The 23,351-nt window shown below is 35.6% G+C and overlaps 1 protein-coding gene across 9 annotated transcripts in view; it reads right to left on the bottom strand.

Moving 5' to 3' along the window:
- The window catches only part of SPAG9 (sperm associated antigen 9), a 140,806-nt gene that overhangs the window by 20,095 nt on the left and 97,360 nt on the right, over positions 1-23,351 (bottom strand). For 5 of the 9 annotated variants that reach the window (XM_075994459.1, XM_075994460.1, XM_075994461.1 and 2 more), the window contains 16 exons: positions 20,857-20,871; positions 20,327-20,384; positions 19,099-19,251; positions 18,541-18,592; positions 15,495-15,625; positions 13,735-13,791; positions 12,546-12,719; positions 10,999-11,128; positions 10,216-10,305; positions 9,805-9,972; positions 9,181-9,352; positions 7,550-7,768; positions 7,081-7,276; positions 5,021-5,146; positions 3,553-3,633; positions 2,792-2,859 (listed from right to left, as the gene is read on the bottom strand). In XM_075994459.1, coding sequence (XP_075850574.1) covers positions 2,792-2,859; positions 3,553-3,633; positions 5,021-5,146; positions 7,081-7,276; positions 7,550-7,768; positions 9,181-9,352; positions 9,805-9,972; positions 10,216-10,305; positions 10,999-11,128; positions 12,546-12,719; positions 13,735-13,791; positions 15,495-15,625; positions 18,541-18,592; positions 19,099-19,251; positions 20,327-20,384; positions 20,857-20,871 — 1,890 coding nt within the window. The remainder of the gene's footprint in view (positions 1-2,791; positions 2,860-3,552; positions 3,634-5,020; positions 5,147-7,080; positions 7,277-7,549; positions 7,769-9,180; positions 9,353-9,804; positions 9,973-10,215; positions 10,306-10,998; positions 11,129-12,545; positions 12,720-13,734; positions 13,792-15,494; positions 15,626-18,540; positions 18,593-19,098; positions 19,252-20,326; positions 20,385-20,856; positions 20,872-23,351) is intronic. The other 4 variants (XM_012789801.2, XM_012789804.2, XM_012789806.2 and 1 more) reach the window with 1 other exon arrangement.

Here is a 23,351-nt window from a genome sequence, read left to right as displayed (position 1 = left end):
GGAGTTTGACACCAGCCTGAACAAGAGTGAGACCCCATCTCTACTAAAAATAGAAAGAAATTACCCAGGCAACTAAAAACGGAAAAAACTAGCTGGGCATGGTGGTGTGCACCTATAGTCTCAGTTACTCGGGAGGCTGAGGCAGGAAGATCACTTGAGCCCAGGAGTTTGAGGTTTCTGTGGGCTAGTCTGATGCCACGGCACTCTGGCCTGGGCAACAGAGTGATACTGTGTCTCAAAAAAAAAATGCACTCAAAAGCAGTGATATATCAGTTATAAGTTATCTGTTTATAATAATTTTTTTAGAATTAGAATGGACTTAAGTTTATTTGGGGGACATCATCTCACTCACATTTTGATGTTTTTGAGGCAACTCATTACTAACACTTCAGGGATTGTGCATACTACATTTTTAGTGATAACAGAAATACGAATGGGAACCAACCACCAGAAGCTTGCTTTGTTTTGTTAGCTTTGCTTGAACAATTTCAGTGAAAGAGCTACCTCGCAAAGCAGCTGTTCTATTTTCAGACAGCTATAAATGTCTGAAAAATATTCCCCATACCTAGCTAAAGCCTACCTCCTTGTAGGTAATCACCCATTGGTCTGCAGTTTTGTCCAGGGGAAACCCAAGAATAAATTCAGTCCAAACTACTTTGTTACAGTCCCATGTCTTCTCCTTTCAAAACCAAGCATCTCTGGCATGTGCTTTGTACCTATCACAGTTTATAGAAACTGCATCCTAATCTATATTGTTTAAGTCCATTGAATATGCTCTTATCTACCATGCCTGTTTTGGACACTTTATTTCCATGAGGCTTAAGGTATTAACTAACTCATATTGAGTTTGGAGTCAACCTTTAGATAATTCTCAGTCTTATCTCCCCCATCTTGCTCTTCTGAACCCAAATAAAGGGCTTTGCACTGATTCTTATTAAATGTAAACAAGAATGTTTTTCTTGTTCTGTTAATATAATTTTGGATTCAGTTTACTTAACATTTATTATTCCATTTTTTCTAGGCTCTTCTACTTACTAGCTGAGTGACCACGAACAAGTGTCTGAAATGCTCTGTGCCACAGTTTCCTCATCTATAAAATGAGGATGACAATAGAACCTTATTCATAAGTTGTTGTGAGGATTAGATACAGATAAAGTCTGTGAAGGTAAAACATTTTACCTGAACAAGGTAAAATAGAGCCCTCTTACCCTTTGATGATATGGTGTCATTAACCAGCAATCTAGGTACTAATCAATTATAAAGGCACCTAACTATCATCTACCCCACATTTCTCCAAGCCCAAAAGGATATGAGACACTGGGAAGAGTCTTCCTAAAATCCAAATTCAGTATATCATTTATATTTCATATTTCCCTGATCTACGAATCTAGTGGGTAGGAAATGAAGTATCATTTTTGGTTGACAACATATACAAAGAAGTTTAGAAGGTTAGTACTAAATGTCCTTAATTATTCAAGGTATGTTTTCTGATACCACCACCCCACCATCTATAGATAAAATAATGGTTAAAGGGGAAGAATATAAGTAAGGTGATATGAAAATGATTAAATCTTATGCAATTAAAAATTATTTTAAAAAACTCTCCAAATGTAAGTGGATGCAGACTATTTTTAAAACATGGGACTATGGCAGGGCCCCGGTGGCTCACGCCTATAATCCTAGCACTCTGGGGGCCTAGGCAGGAGGATCTGACCCTTGAGGTCAGGAGTTAGAGACCATCCTGAGCAAGAGCAAGACCCCATCTCTACAAACAACAGAAAAATTAGCCAAGCATGGTCATTTGTACCTGTAGTCCCAGCTACTCGGGAGGCTGAGGCAGGAGAATTGCTTAAGCTCAGGAGTTTGAGATTGTTGTGAGCTATGATGATGCCACTGCACTCTAGCCAGGGTAACAGAGTAAGACTATGTTTCAAGAAAAAAAAAACAACCCAAAAAACCAAAAACAAAGGACCAGAAAAAAATATCCACACCAAATTTCTCCTAATTGAATAAATGTACAAATGAAAAACAAATGCTTCTATAGCACATTATATAAGAATACCAGAACATACTAAACTGCTTGTTCATTGTGATAAATATATTTTCCCTGAGGTATATTGTTTGTTTTATTTTTTTAAGACAGGGTCTCACTTTGAAACCCAGGCTGGAGTGCAGTGGTGTCATCATAGATCACTGCAGCCTTGAACTCCCAGCCTCAAGCGATCCTCTTCCCTTGGCTTCCCAAAGTGCTGGGATTACAGGCCTGAGCCACCTCACCCAGCCTTTTTCTAAGGTATACTGTTAATGTATACCTCCAGATAGGCACTAATACACTTACTGATGTCACATATTATTTGGGGTCTTTTGGGTGGTTTTTTTGTTTGTTTGTTTTGAGCCAGGGACTTGGCTCTATCACCTGAGCTAGAGTACAGTGGTGCATTTGCAGCTCACAGCAACCTCAAACTCCTGGGCTCAAGCAATCCTCCTGGCTCAGCCTCTCATACCTAGGACTACAGGTGCTGTTATGCCTGCACAATGTGTATTCTTTGTAGAGACAAGGTCTCACTTTGTTGCCCAGGCTGGTCTCAAACTCCTGGCCTCAAGTGATTCTCCCCCTTGGCTTCCCAAAGTGCTATGATTACAGGTTTGAGCCACTATGCCAGGCCTTATACATTGTTAGTACTCAGATTAAACCTTTATTCTTTCTTCTACTAAGTATCATTTCTTCAAACCATAAAGTCAATCTGCTGAAAATGCTTTGCAAAGCAACAAGTTATTTATAACCACTCACCAACTCCTCTGTGAAAGATTGCAAGGGTGCCATCAGCCAGGGCCACTAAAACAATTCCTTTCACATGTCTGCAAACAGGAAAAGGGATTTCAAAACTCTCCATTCAGGAATACAGAAGGGACTACATGCCACTGAACTAGTTCAGAGTCTTGTAAAGAAGCAATCTGTGACGAGATGAGGAGCTTACAACAGAACATAAATGAATACGCTGCTTTCTTCATTGTGAATATCCTGCTTGAAAAAATGTCAGCTGAACTAAGTTAAGTAGCATTGTGGAATCTCAGCTGTTTCATTTTCTGGCCGGAGCTCCTGCTCTCATTATAGACAGTCAACAAACTCTGCAGACCAGAGACACACAACTGAGTGGAACTAACAGAGTCAGCCCTGTGGACTGTCTGATTTTTGCTAGTCACCATATAGAAAAAGACTAGATCAATTAGATCAACATATTCACAACTATCAATATTTTACAACAAATATAAATTAATAGGTATTGGTTCTCTCTCTGAAGTACTAAAGAACTAGTATGGTTAAAGAACCAACCTGGCAAGTTTTCTCTTCTACTTAGTTGCCTGTTTTACTTTCTGTTATAGAATTTCATTCTCACTCACCTTCTCTAGTGCCATAAAAAGGGTTTAAAAAAAACAAACAACCTGGATACTGACTTGTCATGAAATGCATCTTAGCTTTAAAAGTCATAAAATCTAGTTTATACCAAAATATATAGTTTTAACAGGAAGAATTTCAAAAATAAAACTTACACAATACTGAGAATCGAATCTTTAAGTTTAATGGAATGGAGACATTTCCTCCACTGGGCTACAGATGAATGGACATACAAACTGCAAGAACAAAGTCAAGACTGGTAAGGCATAGAGAACATCAAGACACTGCTTAAACCCCATAATAACCACAAAGTTCATTCAGGAGGAAAGAAGAGTTAAATGTACAGATTTTGCTGCTGCTTTGGTACAATAATCAGAAAATAAAAATGAAAGTAAAGGTAGGCCCGAGGCAGAGAAATAGGTTGCATAAGGAAAACAGAAACATAGGAAGACTGAAAAGCAAGAACTAGCAAAATGCATAGTTAGTTAGCTTCAGGCTACCCCACGCTTTAGGGTCCTTGGCTAAAATCCTCTTTCAGAATTATCTTACTTCTCCACTACACTATAACTTTTGGAAGACAAAGTAGTCCACATAAGGAGTAGGAAACTATGGCCTGCAGGTCAAATCCAGCCTGCCACCTGTTTTCACACAGTCTGAAAATTAAGAATAATTTTTACATTTTTAAATGATTGGGGAAAAAATCAAGAGTATTTCACTACAGGGGAGATTTATATGGAATTCGAATTTTAGGGCCCATAAATGAAGTTATATTGGAACACAGTCAACATTAAGTTTGCCAACCCCTCATTTTATAGTATTGGATCCATATAGAAAACACATAGTACAGGTTGAGTATCCCAACCAAAATGCTTGGGACCAGAAGTGTTTTGGATTTCTGATTTTTTCAGATTATGGGATATCTGCATTATATATAACAGTTGAGTATCCTTAATCTGAAAAACCAAAATCTAAAATGCTCTAATGAGTATTTCCTTTGAGCATGACCTGTGAGCGTCAGCACTCAAAACAGTTTCAGATTTTGGATTTGGGGATTAGGGAAGCTCAATCTGTAGTAACCTTGTTTAACCTTTGGAAACGCACAATTTTGTAAAACTCCCCGTCCTACTAGAAAGTGAACAAATCATATAATGTTATTATCCTCTGAGCTTTCACACTGTGATTTGTTCTGCCTTTCCTAGTAACTCTATTAAATAGTTACGTTTGGGATTGGGCCTTCCTGCAGCAAAACACATTAGTTTAATCCCACTTTCCCTGCCCACACTGTAGCCTTATACAGCAAACATTCTCTGTGCTGTTCAGGATCTTCTATTTCTGGATAACCCAGATTTAAAAATCTTATTTACCTCTTCTTCCAAGAATATTATGTAAAGGGAACATTCTGTGACCAAAAAAAAAAAAAAATGGTTTTACCATTCAGAACCAATACAAGCCCAGTTTATGAGGTAGTTGCAACACAATTCTAGATTTTGTGGGTATATAAAATTCTCTGCGTTAATACTCACTTTTTGTTTGTACTCATGTTGACCACATTTTACTTATCTTCTTATTCCAAAATCAAAAGTAAAAAAGTAAAGATACTTTAATAAAAGTGTTGGCACTTACCAACCATTTTGTGCTCCTAGCCACATAGTTGGTAACAGACTACTCATTTTCTGGGCTTCTTCTCTCACCAGGTCTTGTTCACTTGGCAATACTGGTATTTGATCTTTATATGCCTCTGAGTCATTACTGGGAAGGTGAGGCAAAAGGAAAAAATTGTGAGTACGCTTAGCTATAGTTTTCAGGGACTGAACATTTCTACATTTAAGTTTATAGTTTAAAAAAAAATCATGGGAGGCTGAGGCAGAAGGATTGCTTGAGCCCAGGAGTTTGAGGTTGCTGTGAGCTAGGCTGACGCCACGGCACTCTACCCAAGGCAACAGAATGAGACTCTGCCTCAAAAAAAAAAAAATCAAACATTAAAATTCCAGAAAAGCCAAAGTTAAATGCTTACCTCAAATATATTTCAATAAATGTACCAGAAATATTAACTAGAAGGCCCAAGGTACAAATAAGGCAGTAAGACATGGTAATGAAATATAGCAGTTAATACTAAGACTATCATTACAGCTCTCCCTTAGTTACTGTGAATTGTATCATAGTTTCTTTCTTCTTGGGGTGAGAGAGGAGGGAGGGATGGTTTGTTTTAAAGCCCCCCCAACAAACACATATGAGGGTGATATATAAAGAATTTCCTAGCCAGCATGATGGCTCACATCTTTAATCTTAGCACTCTGGGAGGCTGAGGAGAGATGATTGCTTGAGTTCAGGAGTTCGAGACCAGACTGAGGAAGAGAGAGACCCTGTCTCTACTAAAAATAGAAATATTAGCTAGGTGTGGTGGCATGCACCTGTAGTCCCAGCTACTCAGGAGACTGAGGCACGAGGATCCTTGAGCCCAGGAGTTTGAAGTTACAGTGAGCTATGATTATGCCACTGCACTCCAGCCTGGGCAACAGACAGAATCTGTCTCCAAAAAACAAAAGAATTTCATTAAATTAATAAACTGAAATATGCTTAATATTCTGTCACAAAACCTTTCTTTGGAATTGTCAGGGCACAATTAGTAAATGATACATAACTGGACTATAAACTTCAATATATGACCTTTATTCTTAAATTAATAAATGTTAATTGACTCTTGGCTGCTTTATACAATAGCAGTAAGAATATGAAACTTTATAGTTTAAAGGATCCAATTTAAAGAGACTCTTCCACTCCCATCTAGAAGAAATCTAGTAAAGGTGGGGAAGAAAATAAAAGAATTCACAAAATGGGCTTAGGTTAACCAACCCTTTAAAGGAAGAGCCTAAAACAAATTGTTTTCTAGTAACATATTTGCATGAAAATTAAATTCAATAAGTTCATTCAAGCCCATGTGAGAAACTCAAACTTCATGGCCACTTTAATAAACAATGGCCAATTTTGCTGATAACTGGAGTGGAAGTGAGAATAGGGGTGCAGATCAAAGTGGCAAAGTTACTAATAGAATGGAAGCCAACAAGTACAAAAATTTTTTTAAAAAATCATAACAGAGGAGAAAATGACCAAGAACATTTTGACTTATATACAATCATAGGTTGTGAAACAACACTGTGGTCAATGATGTACTGCATACACAATGGTGGTTCTGTAAGATTATATTAATACCACATTTTTGCTGAACGTTTTCTATGTTTAGATATGTTTAGATACACAAATTCTTATCATTGTGTTACAAGTGCCTACAGTATTCAGCACAGTAACATGCTGTACAGGTTTGTAGCATAGGAGCAATAGGCTACACCATCTAGGTTTGTGTAAGTGTACACTGTGATGTTCACACAGCAATGAAATCACCTAATGGTGTCTTTCTCAGAACATATCCCTATCAGAAAGCAACACATGATTATACTTTTATGGACAAGATTTTTTAAGTTGAAAGGAAGAGAAGAAATGGGGAAAAATAATCCAGAGAGAATGAAGGGAAGAGAATGAAAACAAAGCAGGAATAGGAAATAACCCTTTCCAGTCCACCACAATAATGCAAACTAGTGGGACTATTTTAGCTGTTTGAGATTATTTTGGTTTCTTTTATTTGTGCACTTTACCCAGTTTCCTAAGTTGTTGACCCATTCTCATACCTTGACTGGTACACCGGGGAGAGGTCTTCTGGGATTTGAACTCCCAAAGGATCTGTAAAGACATGCTCTGTGTACACGCCAGTTTGGGAAATGTCCACAGTGTCTTCAGCTGACCCTGCATTGCCTTCTGTGGCTTCAGTTGCTTCTTCTGCTGTTGGAACATTTTCATCGACCTCACTGTTTTCTGGTTCCATTTCTACAAAGTAAATAAAACACTCTTAACTATTCCTAGTTTGAGTTTTTCTCCTCCAATAATTTCTGGGTACAGACCTCTGCTACAGAATCCCTTTCCGCCTGCCCACTCCTCTATGCTGTATAATTGAGAATTCCTGATGCCATTTAGCAGTCATTACAACTTCTTTCAAGCTCTTTTATCCTTGTTACCTCAAGATCTAAATTCAGCCCACAATGAGGCATCTGGGGTAGCCTTAGTCTCTATACAGATGGCATGTAAGAGGAATAGATTTACCTGGTGGTTTTTCTATCACCGGGGAAGCACCGTTGGTACTAGGCGAAGTGGCAGCTCCTGTCACACCTTCTGCAGAACAACCAACCACTGTGATGCCTCCCAAAAGGCTGTCTGTCTCTGCCGAGCTGTTGCTTGTCACGCTTCCACATAAAGATGCTTTGTCTACCTGACCAGATTCTGAAAGGTCTTCTCCTGCAGGGTAGTCTGTTTCTCGGGCACCTAAAAGGGAAGATAACCCTTTAATAGCTAAGTAAACTCCTAATAGCTAAGCATTTTTTCCACTAAAGCAACTACAGGTTTGAAATGAGAGTGTGCAGGTAAGATAACAGCTACTTGAATATAGGTAGTATTAAATTTATTTAAACTTATCTTCACAAAATGGAAAGGTACTTTAAAAATATAATTCTTCTAGTAATACAAGCGCAAATAAACACCATGAAAATGTCAAAAATGACTTCTGTTCTTAGTGAGCTCCTCAGCAGCCAAAAGGTTAAAAACAATCTAATTGTATATATCTGAGGAGTCAGCAGAAAAAATGTTTAGCTATCAAGATTACTATTTGAAATATAGGCTTTTATCCACTACTGTTAAAAATTAAATATCCTAAGTGTATACAGTGACTTAGGTATGAGTAAAACATTTAAAAACAAAACCATTTATGATATAAAGATAAACCTCCTCAGTTTTTTATTTAGAAAATTTTTATTCATCACATTAAAAATTTTTATTGTAGTAAAATATATATAAGTAAATATATATAGTAAAAGTATATATATAGTAAAAGTATATATATAGTAAAATATATATAACATAAAATTTTCCATTTAAACTATTTTAAAGTATACAATTAAATAGCATTAATTACATTCACAATGTTTTGTAGCCATCACTGCTATTTCTAAAACTTCTCCATTGCCCCACATAGAAACTCTGTACCCATTAAATAATAACTCCTCCTATCTGCCTCCCTCACCCCAGTCCCTAGTAACCACTAATCTATTTCTGTCTCTATGAATTTGCCTATTCTAGGTATTGTATATAAGTGGAATCATACAATATTTGTCCATTTGTATCTGGCTTATTTCCTTTAGCACAATGTTCCCAGGGCTCATCCATGTTTCAGCGTGTACCAGAACATCTACCTATAGTAAATAATAATGTATTGTCCATGTAAAAATTTGTTAAGAGGGTAGACCTCATATTAAGTGTTCTTACCACAATAAAAAAAAAACCCCTTCAATCCTTTTTATGACTAAATAATATTCCATTGTATGGTTGTATCACAAACCTCTTTAATTTTTAAATTAATGTTTTAATATCATATACTGAATCCAGAACTTTAGAAAACCTTCCTTTATTAATCAATCTAAACAGCCCCTAGCCCCTGCCTCCTAGTTACCTTCTCACATTACCATTGTTTTATTTTCTTCATGGCATTTTTCACTCTCTGAAAATATCTTATTTTTTCAATGGTTTCAGTTTATTTCCAATCTTCCCCAACTAGAACATAAACTCCATGACAACAAGGTGCATAACTACACCTCCAGTAGCCAAATCAGTTCCCATCTGGAAGGAGGTGTGCATGGAGGGAAGAGAAGGAAGGGCCAGAGAGAGGCATGCCTCACCCTTACCTGGTACACTTGCAATGCACAGAATATGAGAGTTGCAAACAGAGAAACTATCGAGGATGTTGCCTGGTTGAATAGCATCAATGATGATAACTTTTGTAGCTGAATGAGTACTGGTACAGATCCAGACTAGACTGGATAATTCTTCTTGATTTTTTAACTCCTTCTGCTGTTCCTGAGTAGACAAAGTAAGGAAAATGAATGTTTAAAATGATATGTGTGTACAAATACTCATACGGCTGTGCTGCTACAGTAAAGGGCAATACTATTTCAAAATTTATTTCCAGATTATTTGGAAGAGTAAAAATACAACTATCAATATTAATTAGTAGCTTAAAAACCTAGCAATTAGAGCAGGTCAGTGATAAAAAATACTCTATCATTGTGATTGTGGTAGTGATTACATAGGTGTATACATCTATCAAAACTCTGACCTGTACCCATTTCAAGTGTATACTTTATTGTATGTAAATTATACCACAATAAAACTGACTTAAAAGGGTAGTGGGGGAGAGTAAGTAAAGGCATAGTAATCCCAATTAGAAGCTGGATCAGAAGTAAATTCTGGACCAAAGAGCTATAGACTAGTAGTCTCATAAACCAGGTCAAATGTTAATGTACACTTACCTTAAGTTCCTGATCTAACTTATCTAAGCTACTCTGAGATGCACTTCGCTGTTTACTGCCTTCTGTGTCCAAAGCAGCAACATCCTTGTAAAATACACTTGCTCCAACAACAGAGCCACCGTCTCTGGTCTTCCCACCTGATAAATTGACTCCAACAGCACACCACAGCTTCTCAGATGGGGGAAAAAGAAAAGGGTATTAAATCTAGAAATGTGAAGAAAACACTTTTCACGTTTTCTTACTTTACTTAAAATAATGAATGGTTGTACACATAGGTATTTAATATAGTCTAAAACTATAAAATGACCAATAGAATTTAAATGTTTTTGTATTTAAATGTTTTTGGTTTTAGGAAAAAAAAATTTAGCTACAGTTTAGGAAGTATCTCCTTTAACTTCACAATGAACTTACCTTCATTGATGTATCTTTTTCATCTAGAGGTCTGAGATACACAGGCACAGGTAAATTTTTCATCTTATTTTCGCCTTGCCCATTGGTTACCTAATGGTGGGGGGGAGAGAAAAAGACACATTGGTAAACTTCACTAAAAGTGGATTTCTTACAGAACCACTGAGACATGGGCAAGCATTGCTATTACAGATTTACTCCTTGAAATTAACTTTAAGTTGATTTTGTCATTCTTATTTGAAAAATAAACAGAAAAATCAAGTAGCAATTAGATAAAATAAACAGGATACTATAGGAGGCCAGAAGAGAGGTACACATGTGTGTTTGTACACAGATGTGTGAATATTTTAGGGGTAGGGCATATGTAGTAGACAGGTAAAATTCCTGAAGAGGTGAACTGAGTTTTAAGTGAACAATTTGAAAGGCTCCATCCATGCCAAAGTTTTTAAACACTTTTAAACAATGATGCTATTTTTTAAAAAAATGAAATCTTCAAATATTAAAACACAGCTGCTCTGGTTAAAGCGAAGCCAGGAACCTCAAGCTCCACGTACTTGGCCACCCTGTTGACCTCTCTCCTCCTCACAGACTCAGAGGCATTTCATGTGAGCTCCATGTTGCTAGAAAACAGGCTGAAAACCACCACCTTCTGCACTTCTCCAGACATGTGCTAAGTCCATGCAGCCAGAGCAGCGCTGGGCCATGTACTGCAACTCCTTCACACCCAAGACACTCCCCTCACCCTGCTATTTCTCGCTGGATGCTCTTACCACATTCACATGTTACCTGTTTGTACTTCTGAGGCAGACTCCAGCCAAAAGCCTGCACTCTACCATCTTCCTTCTGAACATGTGCCTTTACCTGACGATACTGTTCTCTCTTTTGTTCTCTGCGTGAGGCTAAACTGGCTTCAGTTCTAAAAGGAAAAAAGATTTCCTTTTCAAATTAAGTGAATACAACAGCTTTATCTCCCCTCTCTCATCATAATAGCAAAAGTCACAAAAAATTACATGATTTTCAAATTAATTTATTCACACTAAAATAGCTTTAAAAAGTGTTACACTAAAGCTGGTCTTTTTAAGTTTGTGCAGTGCCTGAGCTTTAACAGGTTAGCAAGCAGCCTATTATGTTCAATTGAATCATCAGCCATCAAATTCCTATTAGGTTTTAGATGTTGGCCATATGAAAGGGAAAAATTCTTAAGTATTTTTGGCTCCTACTTTTTTATTCATTCAAGAAATATTTACTGAGAATTTTCTAATGCCAAAGTGCCAGAAGTGACTAAAAGATCAATAAAACAGTAACTGCTTAGGAATATAATATTGGTCAAATTTTAGACCCCACTAACTTATTTCAGAAGACAAAAATGGGCTGGGCGTGGTGGCTCACACCTGTAATCCTAGCACTCTAGGTGGCCGAGGCGGGCGGATTGCTCGAGTTCAGGAGTTGGAAACCAGCCTGAGCAAGAGTGAGACCCCGTCTCTACTATAAATAGAAATAAATTAATTGGTCAACTAATATATATAGAAAAAATTAGCCGGGTGTGGTGGCGCATGCCTGTAGTCCCAGCTACTAGGGAGGCTGAGGCAGGAGGATCGCTTGAGCCCAGGAGTTTGAGGTTGCTGTGAGCGAGGGTGACGCTACAGCACTCACTCTAGCCTGGGCAACAGAGTGAGACTCTGTCTCAAAAAAAAAAAAAAAAAAAGACAAAAATGAAATATGATTTGGTAACCTTTGGAGCTATAGAATAAAATATTATGAAAACGATTCTGAAAATAATTTGCCTTTATTTTGGCCATTTAAATTTTGATGAGGTGACTTGCTATGTATGCTGCAGCTAACAAATTTACCCATATGTCAGATACTTTACAGATACTGTATAATTTAATCCTAATATCTTTGAGATAAATTGTCAGACTCCTTCCACAAGCAGAAAAACTGGGGCTCTGAGAGGTTGATTTGTCCAAGTGTATGTACATAACGAGTAGCAGAGTTAGGATGAAAACCAAGTCCTTTTGACGTCAAAGGAAATGTTCAAACTTTTAGGATAAAGGCTCATATAAGCCTTTAACATTTCTATTAATATTTATCAATGTTGTAATACCAGAAAAAATGAGGTATTTAAAAAATGTCCTTCTCTTTATGAAAACTGAAATGCAATTTTCATAAAAAAATACTGATAAGAAATTTACTTAAAGGTAGTCAAGTTACAGAAATAGTTTGTTTTTTTTTTTAAATAGATCCGAATCCTTATAGCTGATGTGATAAGGGACAAGAGTATTTTGACCCATTAAGTTATTTAGGGCATAACCATTAGTCTGGAAAATACTTACTCTTCACTAAGGAAATCAAAGGCTTTGGACTTATCCCCTGGGAGCTGAGATAAGGTGCTGCTTCTTTTCTTGACGGAAGGAGTAACATGAGAGGTGGGTGCATTGTACTTCAGATTAACAGGTGGTTCAGGCTTCTTAGTTGTATTACTTGAGGAGCTGAAAAGTCGGCTGAAACTAAACAGAAAAAAGCATGTGTGCGTGTGACATGCACTGTGAAGAACAATCCATGATTTTCCACAAACTTTTATGCTCAAGAAAATTCCAAAGCACTTTTACAAGGCAGTGAGTTAGAAAATGGCAAAAACAGTTTTTGTAGTTGCATGCTACAGGCTTAACAGTAATTCACAGCCAAACTCAGACATTCAAGGAAGAGAAACCACTGCTTAGAATGGCAGGTGGCAGTTCTCTAATTAGCAATTTCCATAATGAAAGGAAGAAGCTCCTGAGTACAGGGAACTTCTACTTAATAAATAAAATTCCTTTAGCTAGCTCCTACTAGGTGCAATATAAATATGGTTGTTAAACAACGAAGTTATAGCTGCATGATTTGAATAGAAGCTTAGTATGCCAGTTCTGAAAATAGTCTATTATGATAAAGTACTAGAACAGATATTAATACACATCTCATACATTTTCTGCTTAAGCTCAATTTAAATAACTACTTTCATGTCCACTTTTTAAAAAACTGCCACTTCTATTAATTAGCAGATTCACCAAAAAGGGAGAGGTAAGTTTTAACCATAGTAAACACACACAGACATAATTCGAGTCCAACATGTACAAATACTACTTCAACCCCACAAATGCTAAATGTCTTATCTTCACTTTATGAAGTTCCTTACAATCACATAATCAGTGAATCAGTAACTTATTTAATGGGGATTCAGGTAATTATCAAATCTATAAATAATTCCCCCATCATTTTATTTAAATTTGGCAGAGGAATGCACCAAATGCATAACCAACATGATGCAGCTTACGACAGCTTATCTTTTGTCCTCAAGAACAGCCTTACCGAGTTGGCACGCTACACATCAAAAAGAAAAAATTGAGTTTAGCTATTTACCCCCAATTTTTAAAAAAATTAAAGAAAAATGGACACAAAAATCATTAATGAAAATAAATTATGACTATAATCTTATCTCAAAGTGCTGTTTAATGGGTTTTTTTTTTGTTTTTTGATACTTACAACTGCCAAATGCTTGACCGTTTTTTTTCCTGCATGGCTGGATTTTCTCGTGATGCCCTACATCAAAAAAAAAAAACAAAGAAAAAAAAAAAGAAAGGAAAGGAAAGAAAGGAAAAAAAATAAAAAAAAAAGAAAGGAAGAAAGAAAGAAAGAAAGATGTTATCATTGAGGTGTTCTAGCTTTGTACCTGAAGAACAAAGGACCCAAGAAGTTCATGGGATACACAGAGGAGAGTCAACAATTAAATTCAGTAAATAATATAGTTACTTTGACCTACCATGTGTCAGTCAATCTGCTAAAGCTACTGCTACTAAAATATGTAAAATACCATACTTCCCTCTAGAGCTCAGTCTAATGATTGAAAGTTGTTATCTGTGCTAGACAGATAGCCACTGTGCCTGAATGATAATATTTAAACATTTATTAAAAATATATCCTCTAACTCTTCTGTTTATTAAAATATCTAAAAGTCATATCATCTGTACTCTCAGCTCTCACAAAATAGCCTGTAACCTTACCATTCTGATGGGTCATTTTTCACAGGACTAAAACGTCTCTATCACTGAAAAGATGGCCAGGGAAGGGAAGAGGATAAACTGGATTGACAGGTAATGCCACAAAATTTCAGATAGTAAGACATTCCAAACTGATTTAATAAGGTGGTAAGAATTCTGCATCATGCTCAGAGCTCCCTTTTCACTTTTTTTAAGAACTAAATTTAAAACATCTTTCAATTCAATGAACAAGTTAAAAGTAAGCTACTATTTCCTTTCACTTGTTGACTACCACTTGGCTGCTACGAGTTAAAAATAGCAATGAAAAGTGGAGTACGCATATATGCTTTCAGTTTTTAAAATATTTATTCATTATGTATTTAATATCCATTAAATAATGCATTTAAGAAGACACTTCTTAGTTTATTAGTTTCCTTATCCAATTTGATCTCCTTCCTTCTCAGCAGCTATAAACAATTATAATTATAGAAAATTGCAAAGTGTGTTACACAAAATATTTCGTTCTAGTATGGCACTGGTAAAGAATCCATAAACTAATGGATAATGTAATCTTAAGAAAGTAAAAGTTGGAGGTTAGAAAATATGCTCATAAACTTAAAAAATGTATATTGTTATATATATTTATCAATGTATATTTACCAATCTTATTGGTAAATCTGATGTGACAATCCAAACTCAAAAATATGGGTAAATTAGGGGGCAACTAATTTGTAAACTTTTTATGAGCTCTTTCTAAATTAAAGTAAGGAATACTGTTTTAAGAATATGACCATTAGATGGCAGCATTAGGTGAGATTTAAGATCCAATTGACTGCAAGATGTCAATGGAAGGTATACTTTGCAATGAATAGCTTGAAAATAGGGAAAAAATTGAAGCAATAGTATTTCATAGTAAGACACTGAGTAAAAATAATTTATTTTCTTGTGTTGCATATAAAATTTTGATTTTTTTCCCTGACATTGCTGCAAAGGAAGCATCGATTTCTATTCTTTTGAAAAATGACCATCAGTCCTAAATAATTACAATTGCCTTTTAGGGGTTGTGGGAATGTCCTCCAAGATCCCTTACTGGCCTAAAAGGCACCTACTTTGATCATACTGTTACTAATTCCAACTGTTACTTTAGAAAGTGTCTCCTAGTAAACAAAGAAAGGGATTTGGACTCCCCAAGGCACAACTCCAGTCCTGAGTGAATATTCAAACCTACAAACCAATAGTAGGAAAATACTCTAGAACTTCTCATACCGAATCATCTCCGTCCATCGAACAGCTTCTTGAAGCTCCATCAATCTCTCTTTATACTGGTTTCTCTCCATGAGAACACGGGCCATTTCTACTCTAGTAAATCGCTTCCTCTGGGCTGTGGGAATATCACTCTATAATGATGAGAAGATGACAGATCACTCTGGGAGCCTATGTATGTTTTGGTGTTAATCTCAGGCTTAAGCAAAATCTTTAGGCTTTTAAATATTCCTCAGTTACTAATCTAATAAATCACTTAAAGAAAAACAGCCTTATAGGAAATCAAGAAGTGGGGAGGGGAGAAGAAGAGGGGTAAAAAACCTGCCTAACAGGTATAATGAATACTAATTGGGTTATGGGAACACTAATATCTCTTACTTAAGCATTACAAAAGCTACCCATGTAACAAAAACATTTGTACCCCCTTAACATTTTGAAATTAAAAAATTAAAATATAAATGCTACTATAAATAAGAAAAAGAGAAAAGAAAAATGGCCTTATAAAAATAAAATTGAGGCCGGGCGCTGTGGCTCACGCCTGTAATCCTAGCTCTTGGGAGGCCGAGGCGGGCGGATTGCTCAAGGTCAGGAGTTCAAAACCAGCCTGAGCAAGAGCGAGACCCCGTCTCTACTATAAATAGAAAGAAATTAATTGGCCAACTGATATATATATAAAAAATTAGCCGGGCATGGTGGCACATGCCTGTAGTCCCAGCTACTCGGGAGGCTGAGGCAGAAGGATCACTCAAGCCCAGGAGTTTGAGGTTGCTGTGAGCTAGGCTGACGCCACGGCACTCACTCTAGCCTGGACAACAAAGTGAGACTCTGTCTCAAAAAAAAAATAAAAATAAAAAAAAAATAAAATTGACAAAGAGATTTAAATAATTACTTATGACTGAAAAGATAAAAGGTAGGGAATTTAATTTCTGAATGTAAACACAGATATTTGAACATATTATAAAGGAATTATAAAAAATAAAGAATATAAAAATTTCAAATAAAACCAAAAAATTTGACTGTTACCTATCAATATGTTCTTTATAAGTTCCACCTAGAAATACTGCTCTAACATTATTTTAAATTCACATTCTATAACAACTGTCATTCAGAAAATAGTTACAAGTTAGTTCCAAAAGAGGTTCATTCATCTCAAACTACCAATCCATATACACACCCAAGGCCAGCATAAAGGGTAAACTTATTGCCTACTTACCAAGGTACCTAACTATACGAGTCAATAAAACACCAACAGAAATAAAACAAGATGGAGAAAACTATATTAACCAGAATTATTCTTAGAATAAAGGATGTGAATATGAGGTAAGCACAGGGGTAAGACCCCAAAGGGACATGCTCAAGTCTACTTTGTTATGACACTGATTTCTGAAGTCTTTTCTGGGGAAGAAGGTGGGTCTAACTTTTATTTTGCTAAATGGAATATGTACATTTGGGATCAAAGCTGAAAGGGCTGGGACAGAAAGAAAGAGGCTAAGCTTAGCCTTCAGCAGTTTTCCTCCTTTGTTCTCCTGCCACAGAACTTGGTCTCTCCTTTAAATAAAATGATAAAGGATCTTCAATTTGCAACACAGCTATCCCACTGCTAGGTATATACTCTGGGAAAGCTATTGCTTCTATACATCTGGTCACTTGTACTATAATGTCTGTAACAACAGCATTGTGATAATAAAAAGCTGAAGACTAAATATACTAATATATTAACAGGAAAAAAGATACATAAATTATAGAATATTTATATAATGGGATATCATAAAGCAGTGACCACGAATGAACTACAGCACTATATACTACAACATCAGTGAGTTTCAAAAACATACAACTGAGTAAAAGAAGTCTTCAAGACTAAATACGCCTATAGTATGAAACACAAAAACAATGAAAACTAAGCCATACTTTATAGAGATACATATATTTGATATAATAAAACTATTTTTTTTAAAGTTAAACAAATGATAAGTATAGGATAGTGGTTTCTTCTGGAGGGGAGGAACACAGAGTAGTTTCAATGTTTGGTAATTTTCCAGTTCTTAGATTGGATGGTAGGGTCATAATATTAACTTATTATGGTCTATAACTCACATATGTTACCTATATTTTTATACGTATCAATTATTGTATTTAAAACATCCATTAAAAAAAATCTCAAGCCTGACCTTTGACCTGCAAACACCTTATATAAAAATGATAATCTAGCCATCAACAGAATTGACAGAATGCTAACAATATTGGCAAGAAGTATGTATTTATTCTTTTGTATTTCTTTTGTGTTTATGTATATTGACAATAATATGGGCTAATTGGCTAGTGCTAAAGTTTTGGACTTGATCTTTTTATGTTTAATACTATTACACAATTTTTATTATTAAGCTTTCATATTTCTTTTTTTTTTTTTTTTTTTGAGGCAGAGCCTTACTCTGCTGCCCGAGCTAGAGTGCTGTGACATCAGCTTAGCTCACAGCAACCTCAAACTCCTGGGTTCAAGCAATCCTGCTGCCTTAGCCTCCCGAGTAGCTGGGACTACAGGCATGCGCCACCCCATCCATGCCTGGCTAATTTTTTTTTCTATATATTTTTAGTTGGCCAATTAATTTCTTTCTATTTTTAGTAGAGATGGGGTCTCACTCTTGCTCAGGCTGGTTTTGAACTCCTGACCTTGAGCGATCCACCCGTCTCGGCCTCCCAGAGTGCTAGGATTATAGGCGTGAGCCACCGTGCCTGGCCAGCTTTCATATTTCTAAATCAAAATTTTAAACAAAACAATAGCAATGGAAAAAACCCCAAATATCCCAGTTGGTTCTTACAGGTCAGAGCACAGAGACACAGAGGGAAAATCAGCATGGTTCCTATATAGCTAGAAAGTAAGCTTGTGGATACCATGTAGAAGCATGAGCTATTCCACTCATGACCGTAAACATATCTTCTGACTTTTTAAAATCTTTATAATGCTATATCCAAAGCTTATCTAGCAAGATTTTCCCAAAATACCAAAACATGGTAAAGTAAGAAAAAAAATCCAAAACTGTAAACCTACATCATCATCATCTTTCGCTTTTTGCCTTGCATCTTCAGCTTCTGCACGAGCTCTAGAGGGGAAAAAACAAAACATATTATTTGAATTGAGTTCCTATTTTCAAAAAAATGAAAGAGTAGGTCAACAATTTTAACTACCACTAAAGGATTATTTTTCTTTTTCCAAACAGGGTATTTAGCTGCCTTCATTTAATGGAATGCTATCATAGCACTGTTTTCAGAAAAAAAAAACACCAAAAAAACCAAACCAAACAAAAAAACCCAGGTATTAGAGAAAGCTTAGTGAAGGAAAATATGAATGTTTTAAATTTCCTTATTATCAAAACAAAGACGTTTCAACAGTTCTCTAACTCTTTTCATATCATGACAGTCATAAAAACATGACAATATCGAGATGACAGGCTAGTAACTGGAGGGGCCTGCTCACACACAACACAGGCAATCAGCCAGGGCACTTCCAGCCTTGCGTGGGCTGAAGTCTGTTGTCTCAGAGTTACACCTACAACCTTCTGTGGTACAACTGACAAAGAGTTTGGTTAGAACAACAGTCACAACTTACTTCCTAAGCTCTTCCTCCAATTCTCTGTTCTTTTCCTCTAGCTTCAGTTTGGCTTGTTTCACGGCCTCCAGCTCCCCTTGCAGCACATCTTTCTCACAGGTCAGTTCATCCACTTTTGCTATCAAATCATTCTTCACTACATTCAAAGCATTTCTAAGAAACACATATTTCAAGTGTGTCATTACAAATACATATTCTTTTCACCTTTCAACTTATTCCTTTGTGGACTAAAGACACTGTACAATCATAAAGCTGAATGACTGAATACTTCAAGACATTCTACCTGATGATGCTTATAGATAAAGGCAAAAAGAACATAAAGCAACTAAGGTCTAAGTTATTCTTCCCACTTATCAAACAAAGAATAAAATGGATAAAGCGAGACAGACCACCAATTAATAAAAAGTCAGAATTAAATAAGATTAACCTTAAAAAATAGCATTCATTATCTCAGGAGTGGAAAATAGAAAAAAATATAGCATTCGTAAGGCTACTATTATCACTAAGTTCTGAAAAGATATTGCCCAATCAATAAAGTTATTCCTTGATGTTACCTTTAATAATTAATGAGAAAACAACCCAAACTGGAAAGTCTACAGTGAAGGAAAAAAATCTAAGATCCAGTTCCTCTGAGTACAGTGGGCATAGGACCTCATTAAAGCTACATTCTATCTTGGATATACACAAATGTTCCAAAGTTGCTGTGACGCAACAAACTTGCAAAGGGACATGGTCACTTTTCCACATTACTGAGGACCTGTTCCACTAAATGTGCTTGAAGGCCTAAGACTCCTCAGATTGCACCCAAGAGCTTGTAACTACAGAGGACAGCTCTGAAGAAGTGGGCCAGGTATGTATCAAAACATTTGTACAGAAATACAAGAAAACCCAGCAAAAGAGGTAAGAAAATAGAAACATTTCAGGAGAGGGAGCAAAATAAGTGTAGGACACATCCAGAAGATTAAGAGAAAGGCACGAATACCTGTGGAGTAGAAATAAGGTGAAGATCTGAGTGTCTGCAAAAAACAGAGCAATGAAACATACCCGTATCAGGGCAATGTAGGTCCCATTACCTATCTGTGTGGGTGAGTGCATATGCGTAAACACATGCAGAAAAGGGGGGAAAGACTGCATGAGTGCTGTGTTAAACTGATGAACTGCCATTGACTTGGACAAGAAGAAAATTCTGTATCTTTTGTTCCTTTTCAAAATTTCGTATACAACTTACTTGGTTTCCAACAGTTGTGTATTTTCTAATATAAGATTCTCAACTTCACGACCCATTCCTATCAAAAGAAAAAGGATAAAGACTTTGAAAACAAATTTATCAAAATTAGATACATTTATAATAAGCTACAGTCATATATTTTATTTTAGAAATTTTATCTGTCCTTTAGTAATCTTATTTTGTCTATAATTTTATTTGACATATCAACTTGTATGGATTATAAAATTATAAATAATTATGCATCGCAAAACAAAGCTAAAGACTTTGTTGGCTAATTATTTATATCTGTTAGTCTATATTTTATTTCTCATAGATAATATTTCAAAAGTATCAAGACTTTTCTGCCAAATATTCTAACAATATTCTAGCATTACTTAGGGAAAAAAGAACAGCATTAATATGGATTAGAAATTGTTCCCAAATCACAGTTGACATTGTAGGCTTTTGCCTAAAAATTAGATCTTACTAATAGAGAACAGGCAGAAACAAGGCCAGAGAAAGACAGAACCCCAAGGCAGATGAAACCTTACCAAAGAAATTATGGTCTTAAAGCCCATGCATTCCATGTAAAGCAAAAACAAAGAACAAGAAATGTTTTATGTAAGAAACAGCATGAAAACAGGTTATTAATCTATAAAGTTTTATGCATGATATGAAAAACATCTGGAATCACATTATGATTTAATGCATAATGATGTGCAAAAGACAGAAACAAAGATGATTTCCTTCATTGTAAGGATGCTCTCTAATATACCTAAAAAATATTTCGCCAATGCTTTCTAACAAAATTGATATAATCAGACTGAAAACCCAAAATCAATACCAACTTTCCTTCAAAGTGTCACTTATGAAATAATGAATATTATTCATTCAACAACTGAATAGTTGTTACTTTATAGAAATGTGTTTAATATTTTAATGAGTACTGTAAGATAGGCATAGAGAGCATTCAATGCAAGATCTAATGGAAGTGTCCCTAGAGAGAAGAAAGCTATTTAATTTGCTTCTCATAAAAAACTAAAGAAATGAAATAATACACTAGGGCATATCACTCAGAAAACAAACAAACAAAAAAGCAAAAACAAAACAAAAATCCCACCACTCCCTCATCCCAAGAAATTGTGAGCTAATGTTGGAAAATCACATACAATGGGAGAAGTAATATTCATAACCCAGATAAAAACAGGAAGGAAATATTTCTAAAGAAAACTACATAAGGCAAAAGAGTTAACATGCTCCTTTATTTAAAAAAATGTAATATTCCAATTGATTTAAAAATTATTTAAAGCAAACAAAACCAACCCAAGAATGCTAAAACTTTATTTAGTGTTCACATATGGACATATGTTTTATATTATAATTTTCTCAAATGTTCTCAAAGACCAGGGAGAATCTACCAGGAAGAATTAAATATCAGAAATAGTAGCTTATTTAATCATCTATGTATTCTCTACAAACTAAAAAAAAAAAAGAAAGAAAAAAAATGAATAAAACAAAACTAAAAAAGTTTCCAAATTCCAACTCCAAAATGATTTCTAGCAAGATATTTGCGTTAAACACTAATGTTGACTTTTTAATAAAGTTATAGAGACAGAAGAAATAGAGTTTAGACTGGCTGAAAAAGTTTATATTATAACTGCAATATACTCAAGCATTTAGATGAGCATAAAAGCTAAAAATATATGTAGGGCAAAAAAAAAAAATAGTTGAGCAGAAAAAAATGATGAGAAAGCACTAAATGAGAACAGCAGCCAAGAACACCTAGCTTAAAAAGCAGTAACATTATTCAAAAGCATACACACCAGAATATTCCCCTAGGTAAGCAGCCCAAGAGAAAAATGAATGAGAATCTCAATTAGATTATTTTCAGAAAGCAAGAACAAAACTCATTTATCTTAAAATGAGAGAGAGGAGACAAAGAAATTGAAAAGATGTAGAGAAACCATTAACTCAATACAATAAAGTGTAAATATTAATAGGAAAAGACTAAAATCTGTACTATATGAGAAACATATCCTATAGCATAGTTTCTAAAGTTTATATTCAATTTACAAATTCCCAATGAAGAGTTCTCTAAAAATCTCTCTCTAGGTTTATAAATTTAATATCCAATCAATAAGATTATCCAAAATGTTCATTTTGAAAAGTACCAATAAAAACAAACTCATTACAACTATAAGAAAAACAATTTGAAATGGCCTCATTTCTATTCAAGACTTAAGCTCAACATAAACTTAGATCTAATATATTTGGGAAAGTTACCTACTAAAAACAAGCAAAAAAACCCCTGCCTGGCAGTTCCTAAAATTGTATCAGTCTCATTGGGATTTTAATATCAATTCTCGAGCAAGTTCCATAGATGGGCTTCAGAGTTACCTGGTACTTGCTTGAGAATGTATGTACCACTTTATCTAGTTCTGTACATGTGTTTTTCCAATGGTACATTGCTCTCTTACAAATTCTCTTATAAAGAACTTTTAATCCCAAAAGGTAAAGAATCACAGACTTAGAGGTGAAACAAAACTGTCAGAACTATTTAGTAACCCCATTCACTTAGCTGCTACATGCTAAACAGTAAAAGCAAAAGACATGGTTGCCTTGGCCACATTGAGCTTATTGTCTACCCAGTGAGATAGGTACATAAAAAATGACAGTCAAGTATAAAGAGCAACATAATAAAATGCAGTACTACCATAAGAATACTTTCAGGGACAATTGAGCTTTAATTACACGATCAAGGCAGAATCCCTGGAGGATGTATCATTTAAGCAGAGGCAAGAAAAATAGATATATACATATATTTAGGAGAGGGAACAAACAAGCTTTGGTGACTGGCTGTGAGGGAAGAGTGAGAGGTCTAGGATGGAGAGATGAGTGTATGGCAAGGCTACTCATTCACTCAGAGTACATGTTGGTGCAAGAGCAGCCTTAGGGGACAGGACAGTAAAGATGACAAACTGAGTTTCAGGCATGTCAAATGCAAAGCCCTACAAATCATCTTAGGAGTGTCTAGTAGGCAGTTTGG

This window comes from Microcebus murinus, chromosome 18 (assembly GCF_040939455.1).
Source record: "Microcebus murinus isolate Inina chromosome 18, M.murinus_Inina_mat1.0, whole genome shotgun sequence".
Lineage (NCBI taxonomy): Eukaryota > Metazoa > Chordata > Mammalia > Primates > Cheirogaleidae > Microcebus > Microcebus murinus.
The sequence above is the reverse complement of the archived record's forward strand: the minus strand, read 5'-3'. Positions and strand labels throughout refer to the sequence as shown.